At 54.0% G+C, this 19,379-nt stretch overlaps 2 protein-coding genes and 1 long non-coding RNA gene across 3 annotated transcripts; 1 reads left to right on the forward strand and 2 right to left on the reverse strand.

The window, feature by feature from the left end:
* Positions 1-1,445: 1,445 nt before the first annotated feature.
* LOC116628790 lies at positions 1,446-3,096 on the reverse strand. Its single transcript, XR_004298662.1, has 3 exons — positions 3,018-3,096; positions 1,647-2,639; positions 1,446-1,484 (listed from the first exon to the last, which is right to left on the reverse strand). It is a non-coding gene; the product is annotated as an uncharacterized LOC116628790 (long non-coding RNA).
* Positions 2,658-7,216, forward strand: ZFP57 (ZFP57 zinc finger protein). The gene is made up of 2 exons (XM_032399112.1): positions 2,658-5,204; positions 5,943-7,216. Exons 1-2 carry the CDS (start codon positions 5,038-5,040, stop codon positions 7,165-7,167), a joined length of 1,392 nt encoding a protein of 463 aa, XP_032255003.1. The 5' UTR covers positions 2,658-5,037; the 3' UTR covers positions 7,168-7,216.
* A 123-nt stretch (positions 7,217-7,339) lies between these two features.
* MOG (myelin oligodendrocyte glycoprotein) lies at positions 7,340-16,748 on the reverse strand. The gene is made up of 8 exons (XM_032399111.1): positions 16,634-16,748; positions 15,744-16,091; positions 11,520-11,633; positions 10,315-10,335; positions 9,976-9,996; positions 8,594-8,710; positions 8,341-8,361; positions 7,340-8,027 (listed from the first exon to the last, which is right to left on the reverse strand). The coding sequence occupies exons 1-8, from the start codon at positions 16,713-16,715 to the stop codon at positions 8,014-8,016; spliced, it is 738 nt and encodes a 245-aa protein (XP_032255002.1). The 5' UTR covers positions 16,716-16,748; the 3' UTR covers positions 7,340-8,013.
* Between the last annotated feature and the right edge of the window lie 2,631 nt (positions 16,749-19,379).

Genomic DNA, 19,379 nt, shown 5'->3' on the forward strand with positions numbered 1-19,379 from the left:
TGAAGATGGTGGGTGGAATATACATTCCAAGGACAGGGAGGGAGGGAGGAGGATCGCCGGGGTCCTGCTCTCGGGTCAATGGGTGGTCATGTCCTCTCGATGAGCCCCTCCAACAGTAGCTCCAATGACCGAGAGCTTGCCACAGCTTGGTAGATTGTTACAATGGAGCAGAGGACTTCCCTTTTGTTGTCTCTGAATGAGAAAGAATTGGGGCAGCGGTTCTAGACCAAGGACCAGGAAATTGGCATAGGGTTTTACAATTTACAAAATACTTCCGTTGGGGCGCCTGGGTGGCTCAGTTGGTTGGGCATCTGCCTTAGGCTCAGGTCATGATCCCAGGGACCTGGGATTGAGCCTGGCATCGGGCTCCCCACTCAGGGAACCTGCTTCTCCCTCTTCCTCTGCTCATGGTCTCTCAGTCAAATGGATAAATAAAATCTTTAAAAAAAAAAAAAAAGAAGAAACTTTTGTAAACATTGCTTCCATTAAATCCTCAAAGACAATTGCCAAAATGGCGCCCTGGTTGTTGCTAAATTCCAGACCTGGGTTGGAAAGGCTCAGCATCCGAGGGACTGTTTCCTACTTGCACAGACAGAATAACAAGCTTACCTCAGGGGATATTTGAGGGGACTCAACGTAGGCCATGTTTGCAAATGTATTTTGTAAATTGTAAAACCCCATGCCAACGTGAAACATAAAAGATGATCATAACACAAAGTGGAATATGATAAGTGTTGATGTGGGAATGGTGGGTTTTGGAGCCGACGGCCAGGAGAGACTTTGGTGCAAGAAAGGTGGTTTTATTAAAGCACAGGGACAGGACCCGTGGGCAGAGAAGAGCTGCACCAGGGTCATGAGCAGTGGCCCATTATATACTTTCTAGTTGGGAGGGGGTAGGGACAGCACAGGCCTCCAAGATATTTTGGAAACAAAATAAATGACCTATTGTTAGGAAAGGTCATTTATTACTGTCAGTAAAAACTCAGTCATTCGACCCTTTAGATGTGTATCAGTGGGTCATCTGCTTGGGGAATGGTTGCTAACATACATTTTGGGCGGTAGAAATAAAGGAAGTTTCCAAAGGAATTTCTTATGTTTAAAATAGACTCACAGGATCCTGGGGTCGGGCTAAGGTTGCCTTTTGCCCTCAGCAAAGTGTCCACATCCAGGCAGCTGAGCTCCCAGAGCAAGGTCACTGCCTGGTTCAAGGACTTGTCAAGGAAATTTTTCTTTTGCCTTTGTTTCCCACATCAAGTGCTAATTAAGTGGAAAACAATAAATGTGATACCCATTGGACTGATTAAAGACCTATATATGTACCACTGAGCCTGGGCACCTGGGTGGCTCAGTCGTCAAGCGTCTGCCTTCGGCTCAGGTCATGATCCCAGGGTCCTGGGACGAAGCCCCACAGTGGGCTCCTTGCTCAGCGGAGAGGCTGCTTCTCCCTCTGACTGATGCTCCCGCTGCTTGTCTCTCCCCGCCCCCTGTGTCAAATAAAAAAATAAAATCTTTAAAAAATAATATCACTGAGCCAGGTTGAACTGGGTGAGGTTAAGTGGCCGAGGAAGTGACCTCTACCTGCCATGGTCCTCCCCGCGCTCCCCTACCTCCAGCATTTTGGTCAAGGTGTGCAATCTCCCCTTTACCTTCGTTTTTCTAAGATGTGCCTCCGCCTCTCTTCTGGGGGCCCGTGCGTCTCGTTTTGGCTCTAGATGGTGGTGGTTGGAGGTTGAGTTTTAATCAGAGATAATCCTCTTTTCTCAAGAGCAAATTAAGATTGGGAATAAGGCAAGATCCCGGCGCTAGGTGGGACCAGCGGTTGCTACTGGTAGGAGGGTGGGCTGGTGAGGGGGCGGGGCTCTCTTCCTTTCTGGCTTCTCCGACTGTGAACTCTTGACCTTGGTGGGTCCGCAGCCTTAGCTAGGCCCCCGGGGGCAGGGAACGCGGTGGGCTCGTGGAACCCGGCCGGGAGAGCGGGGCTGCCCGGAGCTGCCGGCGCTGGGCAAGTGGGCACTGGGCCCCCTCAGTCCCTGTCCTCAGTGCACTGCGGGTGAGTGGGGCAGCTGGGTGTTGAGCTTTCGGGGATGGAGGCAAGTGCAGGGTGTTCGTCCCGCACTCCTCGAGCCTGAAGCAGGCAGGCGGGCATTGCACCCGTCATCTTGGAGAGGCTCCCAACCGCTGGGCCCTGGGGAAAACCTGGGTGTCAGGGGTGTGGCCTGGGGCACCCACTTCTTCGGCCACAATGGGGGCCCCTGGCTGGAGTTGAGAAAGAGGGGATCCCAGAAGGGAAGTTTCGGCCGGTCGATGGGAGCACTGCAGCCCCATCCAGTGGGAGTTAATAGTCTTCTCTCTCCTTCCTGCCTGTGGGAGGGTTCACCCCGAAGCGACTAAAGGATCTGATCGCAGGGCTGGGCCTGGCTGGAGAGGGTCCTGGAGGGACTGACCGGAGCTGAGGGGCGGAGGGCGAGAGCCTGAGGGCCTTCCCCGGCTGGAGAGCCCAAGACTCCAGCAGCTGCAGCCCGGGGTGCTGGCGGGTCCCACAAAGTCTGGCAGGGGTGTTGGGGCTTTTGGTCCTTCTCAGAATTGCTGTGGGAAGGCGCTGACGGTGGTTTTCTCTTGGGTCAGAGAGACTGGGTGCTCTGTGAGGACGGGAAGATGGCGACAGGTTCCCTGAGGGCATTTACATTCGGGAAGGGCGGGTCGCCGGGTCGCCTTCCCCTCTGAGGGGTGTGGGTGTAGAAAGTGCTCGGGGACGTTCCAGGGGCCTGCCACAGCTGCCAGCAATTCCGACCCCACAGCCTTGCTCAGTCCCCAAACCAGACGTCGGGTTGAGGATCTGGACCAGGGCCTCTTCCCAGCGCCCCCAGCAATGCTGTTTGGAGGACCAGCGGGGAACAGGACAGCCTCCTGGGTCCTCGGGCTGCCGGGTAGGGGAACCATCCCCACCTGACATCTCGAACGACGACTGTGAACAGTCCTGATGGGAAGGAAGGAGGGACAGAGGGACTGAACCTCACCGTGCACTTCTGCCTCCTTTTCAGCAATCCAATTAACTCCATCGTCAAATGTCCTGTTTCTGGCTATTTTCAGTTTCACCACCAGTCCAGAAAAAGTGAGAGAAAAAAAAGGTCAGTGGGTTTTTATGTCTTTGTTCAAGGGATTGCACCTCAAGAAGGAGAAGTGAAGTGAGAGGCTGCCCGCGGAGGAGGTGGGGGTTGGGCAGGAGCTCCCTGAGGGGTCCGGCGTCCCCAGTGCGGGGCTCACCAGAGCCAAGTGTTTCCTGCCGGCTTGTTACCTGTTTAGTCTTCACAAGGATCTTTATGATTCCCTTACAAGAAGTACATGTGAAAAACCCACAGAATCCCAGTTTTCGGTACTAGATAGGGTCTTAGAGTGTCTCCTTTCCCATTTTCTAGTGAGACGCTGTCAGAAGGGTGAGACAGATCCAGGGCACACCCTCTGTGCAGAATTCTGCACGGTTGCCCGAGAGGGTGCTTGAGACACGGGCATCCTGTCCTCAGTGGTAGAGTCTAGGCTTTGAACACTAACTCTGCTGTGGACGGAGCTTCTTAGCATCTCTGCACTTTAGGTTCCTTGAAATGGGGTTGGTAATTATGACCTCCCGGGGCTGCGCTGACACAGAGCTGGGCTTTGATAATTCTTGGTGTTCCCTGACCAGATACGGGCGCCGTTGCTGCTCACTCCCCATCTGGTGATGCGTTTTGTTTCTCTCTGACCTCAGGTTTGGAGAGGCGGGCACGGCCAGGGGCTGAGGCGGGGCGGACAGAAGGCAGATGTCTTCGTAGCCCCTACACCAGCAGCGGAGCCCCGGTAACCAGTCCCTGAGCCCTGAAGCCTGGGCTTTGAGGGACCAGAGGTGTGACTGCAGAACAAAACCAGGAAGAGCAGGTACATGCATCCCGGGAAGCCATGACAAACCTCAGGGAGGCCTCTGCACAGCCTCTCCGTCTGCACAGTGACCGGGACACACAGAGCCCCAGGAAGGGGTCCAGTCAGTCCTGGGGGCCAGGCCAGGAGTGGACAAAGCTGGAAGCAGACACCGTGGAAGAGAAGCTGCTCCTGCAGGTGGATGAGGCGGCCTGGCGGGAAGCCATGGAGAGAGAGTGCTGGTGGGGGGCGTGGCTGGAGGTGAGCAGAGCCAGAGGGAGGGCGGGACACTCCCAGACCGGAGCTGTTTCGTCTGTCCCCCTCCCCCGTCCGTGGTCAGATGGGGTTTCAGACGGTTCCAAGCTGAACAACCCCCCGGACCAAGGGCTGCCAGGCCTTTCTCAGCCCCCGCCTCCACCCCGCCCTGCAGCCCTCCATGGAGCAGCAGCCCTTCTTATGTTGTTCAGTGCACACCAGCTACCCGCCCCCCCCATCTTCCTTTCCTTTCTGTAGATTAACATTGCTGGCTCTGTGCCTGTCCGTTCCTATTTCTCCCCTCCTTCCATGGTTTTATTTTTCTCTCGGGTTTCTAAACCTTGTGCTTGGATGACTCCCTGAGTCTCTCCTACTCTTCCAGAAGCCAGTCACCTTTGACGATGTGGCTGTGAATTTCACGCAGGAAGAGTGGGTGTGTCTGGACGCCAGTCAGAGGGTCCTGTACCAGGATGTCATGTCTGAGACATTCAGAAACCTGATGTCTGTGGGTAAGAGGCAAGGGTTCCCTCAGCACGCCCCCTGCCCCAGGACCCCGCCCAGGACCCTGGGACACCTGGCTTCCCTGAGTAGGTAGATCAGCTCACAGCTCACTTCACTGACCCTGCACCTTCTATACCTTCCAGGTGTGAAAGATCTAGGTCACTAAGCTCAGGGTGAAAGGACAAGAAATGAAAGCCTGCACGAAGGCAAAGATAATACTTGGAACATGATAATTTGAAAATGTACCTATTCAAATGTACCAGTATTTACGGAATGGCTCCTATTATGTGCCAGGAACTTCGTTAGGAGGGTCTCCTCCCTGCACCTAAGTGTCCCAGATTAAGTTCTTAGGCCAAGGATACAGAAGAAGGTAGCCTGTTGTGCTCCCTGGGTATGAAGGAGCCAAGCCTGGGACCTCAACTCTCTCTTTCCTTCCCACCCCCAGTCAGAATCTTTCTGTCTAACCCAGATCTGATCATCGAGCTTGAACAAGAGGAAAAACAGCGGAGAGCAGAGCTCCAGCTCCGTCCCCCAAATGGAGAAGGCCTCCCTTCAGGTAAGCATGGCAGAGGAGGGGGGCAGGCAGGGGCCCAGGCCATGCCCTGGGAGGGTGGAAGCCTGCCTCCGAGCACCAGGGCTGGGCACGTCCTATCCCAGCCTGCAGCCTTCTCACCTGGCCCCACTTGGAGCCGCGAGAGGGCTTGAGACCATGTGCTTGCATCCCTTGGCTCCAGAGGAATATCTGTTTAGGACAAGCAAATATCTGCAGTTTCAGGGATTGGAGTACATATAGGTTGCCTACATCCCTTCCAGGGGAACAGGAGAGGAAGGGACAGGAGCTTGTGCTGAGCCCAAGTAGAGACTCATGTCTGAGATAGAACAGGAAGGAGAGAGATTTCAGGCCGGGCTGACCACGGCTGCTGGCGTGCACTTCCCATTCTAGCTGGATGATTAACGGCGCCGCCTTTCACTCAGGGTCCCCACTTAGGAGGTCACCTGTGGGTGTTGTGGGAGCGTGAGATACTGAAAATGAGAGGAAATGGAGTTCGAGAAATGTGCGTATAGGCTAAAGTTCTGACCTCCGCTCTTGTTGAAAGACTCCACTTTAAGTGTTGATTCACTTTTAATTTGGAAACCCAGAGGGCCATTCTGCCTGTAGCCTGTGAGGTTCAAGAGTGAGAGAGAGCATGTCCGACGGGCACGTGAGGGAGCAGGGGGGCCGGGGCCTGATGGGGAGCTGGTGCTGGGTTCTCGTGGGGAGTCCTGTGTCCCTCCTCCTCCCCCCCTGCAGGTGGCAGGAAGAAGGCACTTCAGGAAGAGGCTCGGAGGCTGCGGGACCACAAGGGGTCCCTTGCCTGTGGAGGGGCAGGCCCAGCCTCTGCTGCCGTGGGGTCCACGCACAGGGCCCCCGCGCTGCCCGCATCCCAGGCCGGGCCGCCCTTCCTGTGCCACCTGTGTGGCCGGAGTTTCAGCAAGCGCTCCAACTTGCACAGTCACCAGTTTGTGCACAGTCCCCACACAGCGAACAGCTGCGGCCAGTGTGGGAAGTGCTTCCGAAACCCCAGGGACCTCAGCTACCACAGGCGCACGCATCTCGGGGAGAGGCCCTTCTGCTGCCCGCTCTGTGACAAGACCTACTGTGACGCGTCGGGGCTGAGCCGTCACCGCCGTGTCCATCTGGGTTACCGGCCCCATTCCTGCCCCTGCTGTGGGAAGGGCTTCCGGGACCGGTCCGAGCTCAAACGCCACGAGAAGACACACCAATACCAGGAGCCGGTGGCCAGAGACCAGAAGCACATTAGGAGGATTCCGGGCACTGGATCTCAGGAGTGCACTGACGGGAGCCAGCGGTCCGACCAGGAGCTTGTGGCTGTGACCCACGCCCTGATGGCCAAGACCCAAGAACCCACCACTGGAACCAAGGGTCCTGTGGCTGAGGGCCAGCCACCTATCGACAGGAAGCAGGTGATCACTGTGAGACGGTGGGCATCAGCCAGTGCAGCCCCGGGGCCTGGGACCAGGACACAGACACCCAGCACGAGAGCCCCCTCCCTGGACACCAGGCCCCACTGTCCCCCAGCAAAGCCCTCAAGACTCAAGGTCTTCTCTTGCCCCCATTGCCCTGTGACTTTCAGCAAGAAAGCCTGTCTCTCTAGCCATCAGAAGGCCCACCTCTCGGAGCAGCCCAGCGCCTGCTTCCGCTGTGGCAAGTCCTTTAGTTCATTGTCGGGGCTGGCCAGACACCAGCAGACACACTGGAGGCAGAAGATCTACCGTTGCCCCGTGTGTGATGTCTGCTTCGGGGACAAGGACAGCCTCGTGGGTCACTGGGGGGGCTCCAAAAGCAAGGACCTGTGTCTGGGCAACCTTCAGGCATGCTGGGCCATCCTGGGCCAATGGCTCGGCTTCTTTCACCATGCCCCCCCTCTGTCAGGGAAGGACATGGATCTGCCCCAGGATCCAGGCTCCCAGGAGAGGGCAGGGAGGGCGGGGAGAAGGCACCGGAGGGGGGAGAGCCAATGAGGCCACAGTACATGAAGAAGCGGCCTTTCTGACTGAGGTCTTCTTCTGGTTGCTTTTCCTACAGTCTGGCCTGCAGGCTCGGGGGGACCGGATGGACCTGCAGGCTCAGGGAAGAGAGGGGAGGGGCGATGAGGGAAATGCCGAAAGGACAGGCATGAGAAGTGGCACACGGAAACTCGTATTGTTATTAATTAGCACCTGCCTTGTTTCTTTGTGTCTGGTAGACCATCAAGTAGTAGTTGTTGAAGAAATCAGTGCTCTGATAGGGGATAACACGGGAGAGGAAGTACAAGAGGAGGGAAGGGGTCTGGGGGACCCATCCGTGCAGGGGTGGAGGTCGAGGCCAGTGTGACGCACGCCCCGCTGCCCTCGCCGCTCCGCAGGGCCAGATGGTGCTCCAGCCCGTGGCCTCACCTGAGCTCACTCAGTGCCGAGGGTTCGCACTCCCTCTGCTCCTTCCCGTCAACGCTCCCCGCCTCTCCGCTCTGCCCCCCAGGACGGACTGCGTCGAAGGAACGGATTCGCAGCAGGGAGGCTGCCGGTCTCAGTCCTGCCCGTCACTCTGCAGCACAGGTGTCTCGTCAGAGAGAGGACACCTGCCTGGCCACGGCCAGAGGCGGCTTCCAGATGGAGCGAGGAGAGAGGACAGATGTGGGTAGCCAAACGGGGAAGAGGGAAGGTAGATGACAGAAGAGGACTCAGTCCCATTTGGGATTCAGAGCATTCCTAGAAATGCAGATTGGACGTCCTGGTGGTGAGGAGGCCAGTGAGGGGGACGCCACACCCTGAGGGTCAGTGCTTGGACCAACCAGGCTGTCCTCCATCCTTGCCAAGATGCAGCATCACTCAGAAGGGGTTTCCTAGAAGGAGGAGAAAATAACCTGAAAAATCTGTCAGTACCAAGCCATTAGTCCACGGAGAGGAAAGTCCCCCGGGGGTCCCCTTGCCTCTGCTGCACCTGCCTCAGCGGCTGGTGTTGGAGGTGAGGCCCAGGGCAGCTGCCGGAGGGTTGGGAAGGGACACCAGCAGAGCACGTTGGAGTGCCCTGCGCCTCCTGAGCCAGGCTCTCTCCAGCTGGAGAGCCGCCCCCCCCCCGCCCCTGCTCCCCAGGGCTTCTGGTCCCTCCCCTGCCCCCCCTCCTCTCCCTGCCTTCCTAGGGAGAAGAAAACTTACTTAGCTCTTCAAGAAATTGCCCTGGAAAGAAGAAAGCAAGCCGTGACTGGTGGAAGATGACTGGTCCCCTCCCCACGCACCCCCCTTCCCTGCCCCAGGGCGGCCCCAGCCCCAGGGGGGCTCAGCAAGCGGTTCCCCTCCTGGATTCTCCGAGGACCCGGAGTTGGCTTTGGGGGCAGAAGACGAATGCCGACTGGGCGCTCTGGGTCTCGGCCCCCCCACCGAGAGGCCCTGCCTGCCACCCCCACTGCACCTGCGAGCCTTCCGTGCAGCCACTCATAGCAGATGACCAAGGCGAGCAGGGGTCCAAGCACCGGCACCAGCACAAACAGGGTTATCTTCCAGCAGGGCACCCTCAGGAAGTGGGGGTCTGAGCCGTGGCCACAGAGCAAGCAGGATTAGCCGGTGTCCCCCGCCCCTCCCGCCCTTCTCCGTGTATTGTTGAGCCTAACCTGTGGTCCAAGAACACCAGGCTCTGTGCAGAGTTCAGGGCGCTGGTGAACTCAGATGAGAAAGGCCCTGCATCCTTATTTTCACCAACCTTTAACTGAATTTAGCATTTCTTCCATTAAAAATGGAGGCCACAAACCAGTCATCAGCAGTGCCTGTGACTTTATCACCAAAGAAACCACAGATACTTTCATTCCCACTGGAGTTATTGCTGAAATCACGAAATGCTTGTCAATAGTTTGACAAAGTTATTGGACCTGCTGCTACATTGTTAGTGTGTTTTTATTATTTAAAGAAACATTTGTTACTATATTACAAATGGGTTTATATTTTGATACCTGTATTTCAATTCAATGGTTTTCTCTGCAATCGTACCTGTTACGTTTTCTGTGACTGTTTAAAAACCTTATTCTGGGAAAGGGTCCATTAGGCTTCACCAGAATGCCAAGGAGACTCATGGTACAGAAAGAGGTAAGACCTTTGCTACTTGAATCCTACAAAACAAAGATCGTGTTCCTCCCTTCTTGGGTTGCAGAGACTGTGTGTGCGTGGTCTGCATGCTGATGTGATGTCCTAAACACTCGGATGGAGTGCTCCTCGTTCGGGAAGGCTACTCAGAGCAGGGACCATCTGTGCTCTGCCTTAAGGCATCTTATACTTTCTGCAACATCCATCCAACAAGGATGTGGGTGCCCCTCTGTTGCAGGCATGGTCCTTAGGCACTGGGGAATCTGCAGTGAGCAAAAACGACAGGGACTGTAGTCTTGAAGGGCCAACATTGTAAAGGGGCTTGGTGTCTCCTCCAGGAAGCCTTCCCTAATCAACCCTGTAGAGTCACTTGTTCTGTGCTCCTGATGCGTAAGTACTTAGTTCTCCAGTCAATTCATTTCACGTCCCCAACTAGACACCAGGCATGCATGGGATGTTCTGTGTACCTCCCCTCCGTTAGCGTCTGCGCAGAGAAACCTTGCACCTGATACAGCAGGACTTAGCCCTCGGGGCTGTGGTACACAGTGCCCGGCACGGAGGAGTGGCACAGGGCGCTTGCCATCATCATCTCACCCGTGACTTCTTCAAGGGAAAGGAAGAGGCAGGAGGCCAGCCCCGAGCAAGGGTTCTATTTCCCTGGTGACCGGGTCCCACAGACAGCACGCTGACCAGGGAGGACCAGGTCCTGGCACTTACCAAACGTCCGGTGCAGGTTCTCTGAAAGGGAACACACAGGAAGGGACTCAGTGGGGCACTCGGAGGGTTTCCCTTCCCCTCGGAGCCTCTGTGATTGAATCACTTAAAACTCTTTCTAGTGAGTGACCCCGCGGAGGAAAGGGAACTGCTGAACTCTACCCCGGCTGGTGGCAGAGGAGGGAGTCTCGCTACAATCCATGCGTGGCTGCCGGGGTCTGAAATACTAGTGAGGTCCTGTCTGAAGCAAGCACAGGGTATGGGGACAGAGGCAGAGATGGTCAGAGAAAATGACCACGGCACTGATGCCAAAGGACCAGAGGGAGGGTGACGAAAACTCACCTATCTCTGCTCGAAGTTTTCCTAAAACAGAAAAAGGCAACACTGTTAGTTCCAGCCCTGGCATGAGACGGGGCCCCTCCCACACCCGGCGCCGGGGCCTCCGTGCGGGCGGCTTCTCTGCAGCCCAGGACTGCCCGCAGGGGCTGGATGGGAGAGCCCGGGTTCGGAGCTCTCTCCCTGGCTGCTGTCAGCATGAAACACGAGTCCAGTGGGAGGACAGCAATGGCCCAAACCAGCCTCAGGTGTCCTCACCTCCCACGCCGGCTCTTCGCCTTGGGCTCGCAGGTTTGCATCGTCGACCCCCCCCGCCCCCCGCTGGGCTGTCACTTGGTAAATCTAAAGCCACTAACGTCCAAATGCGGAAGGAGACAGGCTCCCAAGTAGACGCTGCATCACAATATCCCTTCCCAGACAGGAGGGAGGCAGGTCTCCCCGCAAGACAAGGTCCATCAGCCCTGCGCTGGATTCAAACCCGGGCGGCCAGACACCATCACAGGTCCCTTCTGCTCAGCCGTGGGAACTGACAGCCTTTTTCACGTGGGGGGAGAAGGGCACCGAGTACCCGGGGTGAGTTCAAGGGGAGAGAAAGGACCCACCCTTACGCCCTCGCACACCCCAGCCCTCCCTGCAGCTTTATGCTCTCACCACCCGGTGGGGGGAGAAGAATCCCAGGGCCCGTGAGCTTTGGCTCAGGGAGAAGGCGCAGGGGGGACGCTCTGGGCACAGAAGAGGAGCTTCACTGATAGCTGAGGCCGGGTCCTCCGTGTTGAGCGGAAAACAAGGAGGAAACAAGTTTCGAACGCTGACGATGCGGTGGGGACTTTGGCTCAGGGTCGTTATTTAAACCTCCAGTAGGCGTCGACCTGTCCGACTCGGAGGCTCACGTTCCCTCGGCATGAAGCTGCCAGGTGTGGTCCAGAGACCGCGGGGGTCAGGCCCGCGCCCTGCCACGGACAAGTGTGTCGCTCACGTAATTACTGAACCACCACCCCAGGCCTTAGCCGCCTCCTCTGTAAAAGGGGGTGTTGGAGGTTGGCCCTACCTCACAGGGAAGTGCAAGCACCCGTTACAGAAATGAAAGCATTCGGTAAGACGTCAGATTGTCATTCTGCAGTTTTGAACCCAGAAGCCACTCAAAACTAAACATTAGGCAACAAGCTCCAAGAGGCCAGGGTATTTCAGGGAAGGGGCCCAGCAGCATGTACCTCTCAGTCTGTGCTGCAGGCAGAGGTAGACGAGGCCCACGGTGATCTGCAGGAGCAGCACGGGGAGGACCGCGATGAGAACCAGCACGCCGGGGCTGATCCAGTAGAAGGGGTCTGAAAGGCAGAGCGGTGCTGCAGCCCCAGGCCCCGCACGGAGCCCGGGGTTGCACCGATGGGAAGAGAGGACACAGAGCTTGAAGGAAAAGTGGGTCTGTTTCCGGGAAGGGCTCTTGGTTTTCCAGGTTCCATACGAGGCCCGTCTTACAGAGCGTGGGAACCAGCCAAGAGACTTAGATCTGGTGCTCACGGGGCATGGGGAAGGGCTCCACGGGGAGGATGACAAGACTGGACGAGGGAGGCCAGTGCGGAGGCCACAGTCACGAGGAGAGTACAACACGGCCCGAGCCTGAACGAGGACGGGATGGGGTTAGGGAGGCAGGATCTGTGGAGTTAGAGGGGAAAACCATGCAGTTATTTTTAGTAATCTTTGAACTGAAATTTAGCATTTCTTTTCATTAGCATGTCTGTGGGCAACGCACCACAATACCATGAACAGAACCGTGACTTTGTCATCAGTAAAACCACAGATATTTTCGTATCGCGTTAGAGTTGTCAGAAAAACCTCAAAATAATCACTTACGTTCGTCACTAAGTATCAGGGCCACTCCATATCTTGTTGTCGTAACATTTTGATAGCTGTGTTTCAGTACAAATGTGTTTTATTTAATGCATTTAAAACATCCATCTGGGAAGGGTAAAAAAAAAAAGGACGGGGGAGGCCTGGCTGGCTCCGTCAGCAGAGCACGCGACTCTTGATCTTGGGGTTGTGAGTTCGAGCCCCACATTGGGCACAGAATTTACTTAAAAAAAGAGAGAGAGCAGAGGGTTCCGTCGACTTCACCAGTCCAGTTAAGAACCCCTCTTGTGGAGGTTCTGAGACAGTGGGATACGTAGGGTTTGATGACTGAGGGGACGTGGAGTGGGACCACTGATGGGGGTGGCCTTCAGCTCTGGCTCCCACCTAGAACTTGCCATTCTAGAATCTTGTTCGTCAGCGCCCAAGAGCTCTGCCTGACTAACCTCAGTGAGCCCGGCTGGCTCAGCCCTTGTTCTCTCCTTTCGGGGGTTAGAGAAACACACGGCCATCAAGGGCAGGGACTAACTGACAGCAAGCAACTGGTCCGGGAGGGTTTCTTAGGTATAAACAAAATCCTTCAAGCTGCAGATTAAGGCTCCTGTCTATTATGTTCCCCAGAAGAAAATGTAGCCAATTCTACTTTCCAAGTTCTTATCAGAAGTTCCCTGCAGTTGGGATGCCTGGGGGGCTCAGTCGGTGAAGCGTCTGCCTTCCGCTCAGGTCATGATCCCAGGGCCCGGGGACTGAGTCCCGCGTCGGGCTCCCTGCTCAGTAGGGAGCTTGCTTCTCCCTCTGCCTGTGCTCTCTCTCTGACAAATAAATAAATAAAATCTTAAAAAAAAAAAAAGTTCCCTGCAGCAATGTGATTTAGCAGGTATAGACTTCCATTCTTTGCACACTTTTATACCTTCACAAAGTACTAGGATCACAAAAAACAGAAAAGAAGGAGCCATTAGGGGCCTTCTGATGGAATAGGAGTATACGGCATCACCTATGAATGCTTGGAAAAATAAATTAAACCTGAATCTGACTGTATACTTCTTTCTCCGTTTACAAGAAATACAAGTATGGGGCACCGTGCTGAACAGAATGGGAATGAAATCAGCAAACTCTAGGCCATGGGAAACTCCACAGGGCAAACACCAAGGTGTGGATCTTGTGTAGATTAGACTCAGACTAAACAACTGTAAAAATATATTCGTGAAACAATCAGGGGAATTTGAACACAGAGTGGATATTGAGGACCTTAAGGCATTTTTGTTAATTTTAGAAAAGATAGGATAACAGTATTGTGGTTATGTTTGTTTTTTTTTTTAAGAGTTCTTACATGTGAGCAATACATTCTTTTTTGTTTTCCAAGTAAACTCGACCCCCAATGTGGGGCTGGAAGTCATGACCTTGAGATCAAGAGTCCCTGACCTTGAGATCAACAGTCTCGTCCTCCACGGACTGAGCCAGCCAGGTGCCCCTGAGTGACACATTCTTGCGCATTTAGCAAGGGAATGATAATAGGGCCTAGGATTTGCCCCAGTAATTCAGTGGGGGAGGGTGGAGATGAGTGGGTCAGGTGACGGGTCAGGTGAAGCAGGCTGTCTGTCGTTTGTCCGTCCGCCTGGGTGATTGCTGCAGAAAGGTGGTGGGTCCCTGGAGGCTCATTTTAATAGTCTCTCTGCTTCTGTGATGCTTTTAAGTTTCATAATGAAGTGTTTAAAGAAAGGATTAGAGACACCAGGTAGTAAAATCACAAAAATGCAAGAAAAAAATAAAAGTTGGAAAGAAAGATAAAAGACTCTTCAGAGAAGAAGGGGAGGTATTTATCTGCTATAACACAGTCACTGCATTTCAGTCCACGATTCGGCTCAGATTCCTGCTCCCCAGGCGAGGCGGGCGGTCCCTGTTTACTTGTAAAACACTCTTTTTTTAGACTCTCAGGCATGCAGACTCTGAGATGGGAGGAAGGGGGTAGGAATGTTGAAAATCTACCCAAAGAAAAACGTTGTCCCCTGAGGCAGTTTCTTTCTTCCTTCCTTCCTTCCTTTCTTTTTTTCTTCCTTTCTTTCTTCCTTTCTCTTTCTTTCTTTCTTTCTTTCTTTCTTTCTTTCTTTCTTTCTTTCTTTCTTTCTTTCTTTCTTTCTCTTTCTTTCTTTCTTCTTTCTTTCTTTCTTTTTCTTTTTCTTTCTTTCTTTCCTTTCTTCTTTCTCTTCCTTCTTCCCTCCCTCCCTCCCTCCCTCTCTCTCTCTCTCTTTCTTTCTCTCTTCCCTCCTTCCTCCCTCCCTTTCTTCTTGTCTTTGGGGGTGGGGGCTGTGCTGGGGGGAGGCTGACACGGCACAGGAAGGCGGAAAAGCTGCACATGGGTGGTCCTCAGGATCACACGTCCCTGCAGGTACAACCCCCCAGGAGGACCAGCTGTGTGCACAACAGTCTGCGGCACACAAAGCCATTCACATCCCGGACACCCTCCTCCAGAAACAGGGCTTTGTTATCGCGCACACAATGCCATCTTCTGGCCGCGACACACAGAAGCGATGGATTGTCTGATGAGCAGGTGCGGAGGAGGGAAAGGACCTTGAGACACTGTTCTTCGGTCGATAGCAGGGAACAGTAAGGCTCCCTCTCCCACCCTGTGCACATCTTAACCAGCCTGTGAGAGGACCAAAAACCAAATGCCAAAATCCCCATCATACAAAAGGCACCAAAAGAGGGAATTCGGAAGGTGGCGTCTTTCTTTCACACATTTGCTCCATTTGTGTATTTACTTGGACCACGTTTGCCAGGAATGCATTTTTCAGTGATGTTCCTTGTCTAATAAAACACCACAAATACATTCACTGAGGTATCCACTGTAGTGGGATTTGGTCATTTTGATCATTTTGGTCATTCCTTAGGAATTGTGCCTTTGTTTATGACAAACGAGGGGACATTCCAAAGCCAAACATGGAAGGAAGAAAGTCCACGTTGACACTGGAATTAACCTTCAGGTTATTCACATCCCCTTCTAGTGGCAAAAAACAATCAGAAATGGATTATTTTGGGTTGTGCTGCTTCTATTTCTCAGCTTTTTTACTTTGGTTTTTATTTAATTAAAAAAATTTTTTTGTTTATGCTTTCTCTATATGTACTCACAAATGTACTTATTTTCAGCTCTTTTCTATTAACTCATACACATGGCCCTATAATTCCGGTGTCTCCTCTGGCTGGATCACACTCCATCCTCCCTCCTGTCCCTCCTCCCCCAAAGTGAACCACAGTCACTTAACTGTCTTATGGGATCCTTTCATGTCTTACTGCAGTGTCTCTGCATGTACACCTGCATCCAGGAACATGAAGTCCCATGCTTGTTCCCTACATCCAACAGCCCCTCACACAGTGCCCCCCAGCCGTGGGGCACAGCCCTAAGACAACCTATCAGGGTCCGGGTAACAGTGCGGATTCCATCATTTCCCTGCTCCTGGCATTGGCTTTGATCCAGCGTCTTCCCTACCCGGACAGCCAGACACAGGAGTGGGATGTCTGGGCTGTAGGGCCGCATCTCCGAGGAGAGAGTGATGAAAGTCTCAGAGGGAGGTCTTGCCCCCGCAGATACTCACCTTCCACTCTCAGTTCCATTGCCGCCTCCTCCTGGTAGGAATGATCCCGGAAGAAGCAGGTGAAACCTCCTTCATCTGCGAACCTCACATTCCGGATCCTGAGGGTCACCTTCCCCTCGCCCATGGTTTCTTTCAGCAGCTCGGTCCGCCCCCGATATTCGGGTGCCTGCTCTGCATCTTGGTCCTTGCCATTTCGGTAGAGATGGACCACCCTGGAGAAGGGGGGCCGGTACCAGCCCACCTCCATGCCTGTGGCGTTCTTCCCGGGATAGATGTGACACGGCAGCTCTGCTTCATCCCCCACCAGCGCCCGGATGGGGTGGCCTGGTCCTATTACTCTGAACTGTCCTGTCCAAGACACCAAAGAAAAGAAACCGAGAGTCACAGGACCTTGACACACAAGCATGTCCCGGGAAGGGCTGCTTCCTAACAGTGAAGGAAGAAGACTGATTTTTACATGGCGTTCTGGAACGGGAGAAGAGAGACCCCCAGTTGTAGAGGTGCCGCGAGTGCCCTGGATGGGAGGAATGTTCTAGCATGTGGTCACTCAGCAGGGCTGCTCACCCTTCTGCCTTCTGCATCCATCTCTGACTCTGCGGCCCAGCCTTTAGGTCCCATCGTGGGATGTGGTCTGGCATCTTGCAGTTTAATTCTTGGGATGGGGGCCCCCTGTCTGAACCTAACCAAGCTGCTCCCTACTTTCCCCTGGTGGGTTTGCTTTTGTCCTTGTTCACACCCTGTTCTGAGGAGGGGAGCCCTTTGAGCACACCCATGTTTTGGACAGATAACATGCAAGACAAGCTGAGGATGAATTGAAGGAGGTGAACCCAGGGAAACTGGCCTTTCTGTCGTCAGGGTCTCCCCAGGGCAGAAATAAAGATAAATCTTACCTGCAGAGCTGCAAGACAGCTGGAGGAGGAGGAGGACGGAGGGAAGGCAGCTGGGCAAAGAGGACCTCAATAAACTAGCCATCTCCACTGGGACTGGGGACAGAGCGGCCCTGCAGCAGGGTCAGGCCGAGCGGAGGCCCTCGGGGTGCATGTCCCCTACCTCTGACAAAGCCTGAGGGGAGGATCTGGGAGGGCAGCCTCCTGCGAGCTGTGTGCTGCAGCTGTGCTCCCAGGAACGGCCGGGTCATCCCTGCCAGGCACTTACACAAAAGGGCTACTGACCCAGGGGATGACCAGGGTTTGCCGTCCCCACCCCCTCAAAGCTGCGGAGCGGAGGCTGCCTGGTACTGCCCCCCACAGCCGCTCCGGGCAGCCCAGCATTCCTGGGGCTTCTGGGGGCGAGCACTGCCTGGGCCTCGGGAAAGGCTGTCGTGTGGTCTGTGAGGTTCCTTCGACCCCTCTCTTCCTGCTGTCCACCAAGGGGGAGGAATTACTGTGGGTTTTAGAAAAGGGAAGGCAGGCATTCTCCCTGACCTCTAACTTCCCTCTCCGATGCACGGCCAAACTCCCTTCCTTATGTTCAGACGTGTGCTGGATCGCTTGGGCGTCGTCAGCTTCCCGTTCCCAGAGAATACGTTTGGGAAAGGCGGGAGCTAAGCACTGCTTGTGCTCAGAGAGGCCAACACGGAGGAGGGGGGTTCATGGAGGTCAGTGGCCGGTGGGCAGCACGGCCGTCAGGGTGCTTCTCCCAGCCTTGGCGTCAGGATCTGACTTCCTCACTGTCACAGGGAGAAGTGAGACCTGGAATGGAAATAGGACCTCTTCCCTGCCCTCAGACTCAGCGGATCCCTGAAGAGTAAGACCAGTAGCATCATTGATGGGGAGAACAAAGGCAAAGGGAAAAAAAAATTAAACTTTCTTTCTACCTGCAGCCCACTGACAAGTCCTTGAAATAGGCAGAGAGACCTTCCTCTGGGAGCTCAGCTGCCTCAATGTTAATACCCTGATGAGGGCAAAAGGCCAACCAGAGCTTAACATCATCCCGACCCCCAGGATTCTGTAGGTCTACTCTAACATATAAAAATTCCTTTGGAGGGGCACCTGGGTGGCTCAGCGGTTAAGCGTCTGCCTTCGGCTCAGGTCACGATCCCGGGGTCCTGGGATCGAGCCCCGCATCGGGCCCCCTGCTCAGCCAGGAGCCTGCTTCTCCCTCTCCTGCTCCCCCTGCTTGTATTCCCTCTCTAGCTGTCTCTCTCTCTGTGTCAAATAAATAAAAAATCTTTAAAAAAAAAAAAAAAAAAATTCCTTTGGAAACTTCCTTTATCTCTAACCCCCCCAAGATACGTGTTGGCAATCATCCCCCAAGCACATGACCCCCTGATATATATCTGAAGGGTCTCATGACTAAGGTTTTATTAGACGGTAATAAATGACTTTTTCCCAACAACAGCTAGCCCCCTCAAGGTCCTGGAAACCTTGCTCCCAAATTCCTTAGAGACTTACACTCCCCCCTAACCCCCTCCCAACTTGAAAGTATACAATGGGCCCCTTCTCATGATCCCAGCGCGGCTCTTTCTGCCCACAGGTCCTGTCCCCATGCTTTAATAAAACCACCTTTTTGCATCAAAGACATCTCAAGAATTCTTTCTTGGCTGTTTGCTCTTGAACCCCAACATTTTCACATCGATCACCAAATTTGAAAAACATATCTGCCAATCTTCAAGCAAGGCTGTCTCACAAATTAAAAAAAAGGGTCAGGAAGGAGAGTTTAAAGCCATGTTGTCCAACACAGTAGTCACTAGCCACAGTGGTCATTCAAGTTAAAATTAAGTAAGATTTAAAGTTCAGTTCCTTGATTCACCAGCCATGTTTCAAGTGCTCGGCAGCACATGCAGCTAGTGGGTAATACACAGGACGGCACGGATGTAGACCATTTTCATCATCACAGAAAGTTATATTGGGCAGCACTGTTGAAGGGCTAGGACCTCGACTGGGGTGTACAATTTCTGCTTTTGTCCGAGATGAGCCCAAGGAGCTGGGAGAACAGACTGGTCAGCTGAGCCTGGAGTGTCTTGTTCCTCCTTCCTGCAAGGCAGCTGGAGTTGGGCACATGCAGGCTGGCCTGGAGCTGTGAGGGTGAACGTCAAGGTCGGCAGGGGTCAATCAGGTGGGAGGGGCAGGCTCTGTGCTTGCCTGACTGTCTCCCCAGGGGGGAGTTTTTCCTTCCAGAACCTGAAATATCCTGCGATGTTCTTCCTCCATGATGCACATGCAGGGGGGAGAGTTATGCACAAGATACTTCCCTGGGCGGGGCTTGAAATTATCCAGCACCGTGTGGTTGTCAAAGCTGGATGGGAGATCAGGTGGAGTGCAGGGCTGGGAGAGCAGATGGTCAAGAGCTCACCAATCAGGGGCACCTGGGAGGCTCAGTCGGTTAAGTGGATGCCTTCCGCTCAGGTCATGATCCCAGGGTTCTGGGATCGAGTCCAGCATCGGGCTGCCTGCTCAGCAGAGAGTCTGCTTCTCCCTCTCCCTCTGCTGCTCCCCCTGCTTGTGTGCTCTCTCTCTCTCTGCTGAATAAATAAATAAAATCTTAAAAAAAGTTAGCCAATCAAAGCCATTTTGGAGAAATCGCAGCGTCTCTGAAAACTAACGAACAAACACCAAAGAAACACCTTACTAAATGCTTCCCTATGGCGCTGTCCTAAGCGATTTGCTTGTATTAATTCATTTAATCCTTACAACA

This window comes from Phoca vitulina, unplaced genomic scaffold (genome assembly GCF_004348235.1).
Source record: "Phoca vitulina isolate PV1807 unplaced genomic scaffold, GSC_HSeal_1.0 scaffold129, whole genome shotgun sequence".
Lineage (NCBI taxonomy): Eukaryota > Metazoa > Chordata > Mammalia > Carnivora > Phocidae > Phoca > Phoca vitulina.

Bases quoted from the DNA above. Each gene is read 5' to 3' on its own strand.
- ZFP57 (XM_032399112.1), top strand. From the start codon at position 5,038: ATGAAGGAGCCAAGCCTGGGACCTCAACTCTCTCTTTCCTTCCCACCC. The intron at 5,205-5,942 runs GCATGGCAGAGG...TGCAGGTGGCAG, and splicing joins GAAGGCCTCCCTTCAGGTAA to GAAGAAGGCACTTCAGGAAG.
- MOG (XM_032399111.1), bottom strand. From the start codon at position 16,715: ATGGCTAGTTTATTGAGGTCCTCTTTGCCCAGCTGCCTTCCCTCCGTC. The intron at 10,336-11,519 runs GTACATGCTGCT...TTTCTGTTTTAG, and splicing joins CCTGCAGCACAGACTGAGAG to GAAAACTTCGAGCAGAGATA. The intron at 8,711-9,975 runs GTAAGTGCCAGG...GCCACGGCTCAG, and splicing joins GAACCTGCACCGGACGTTTG to ACCCCCACTTCCTGAGGGTG.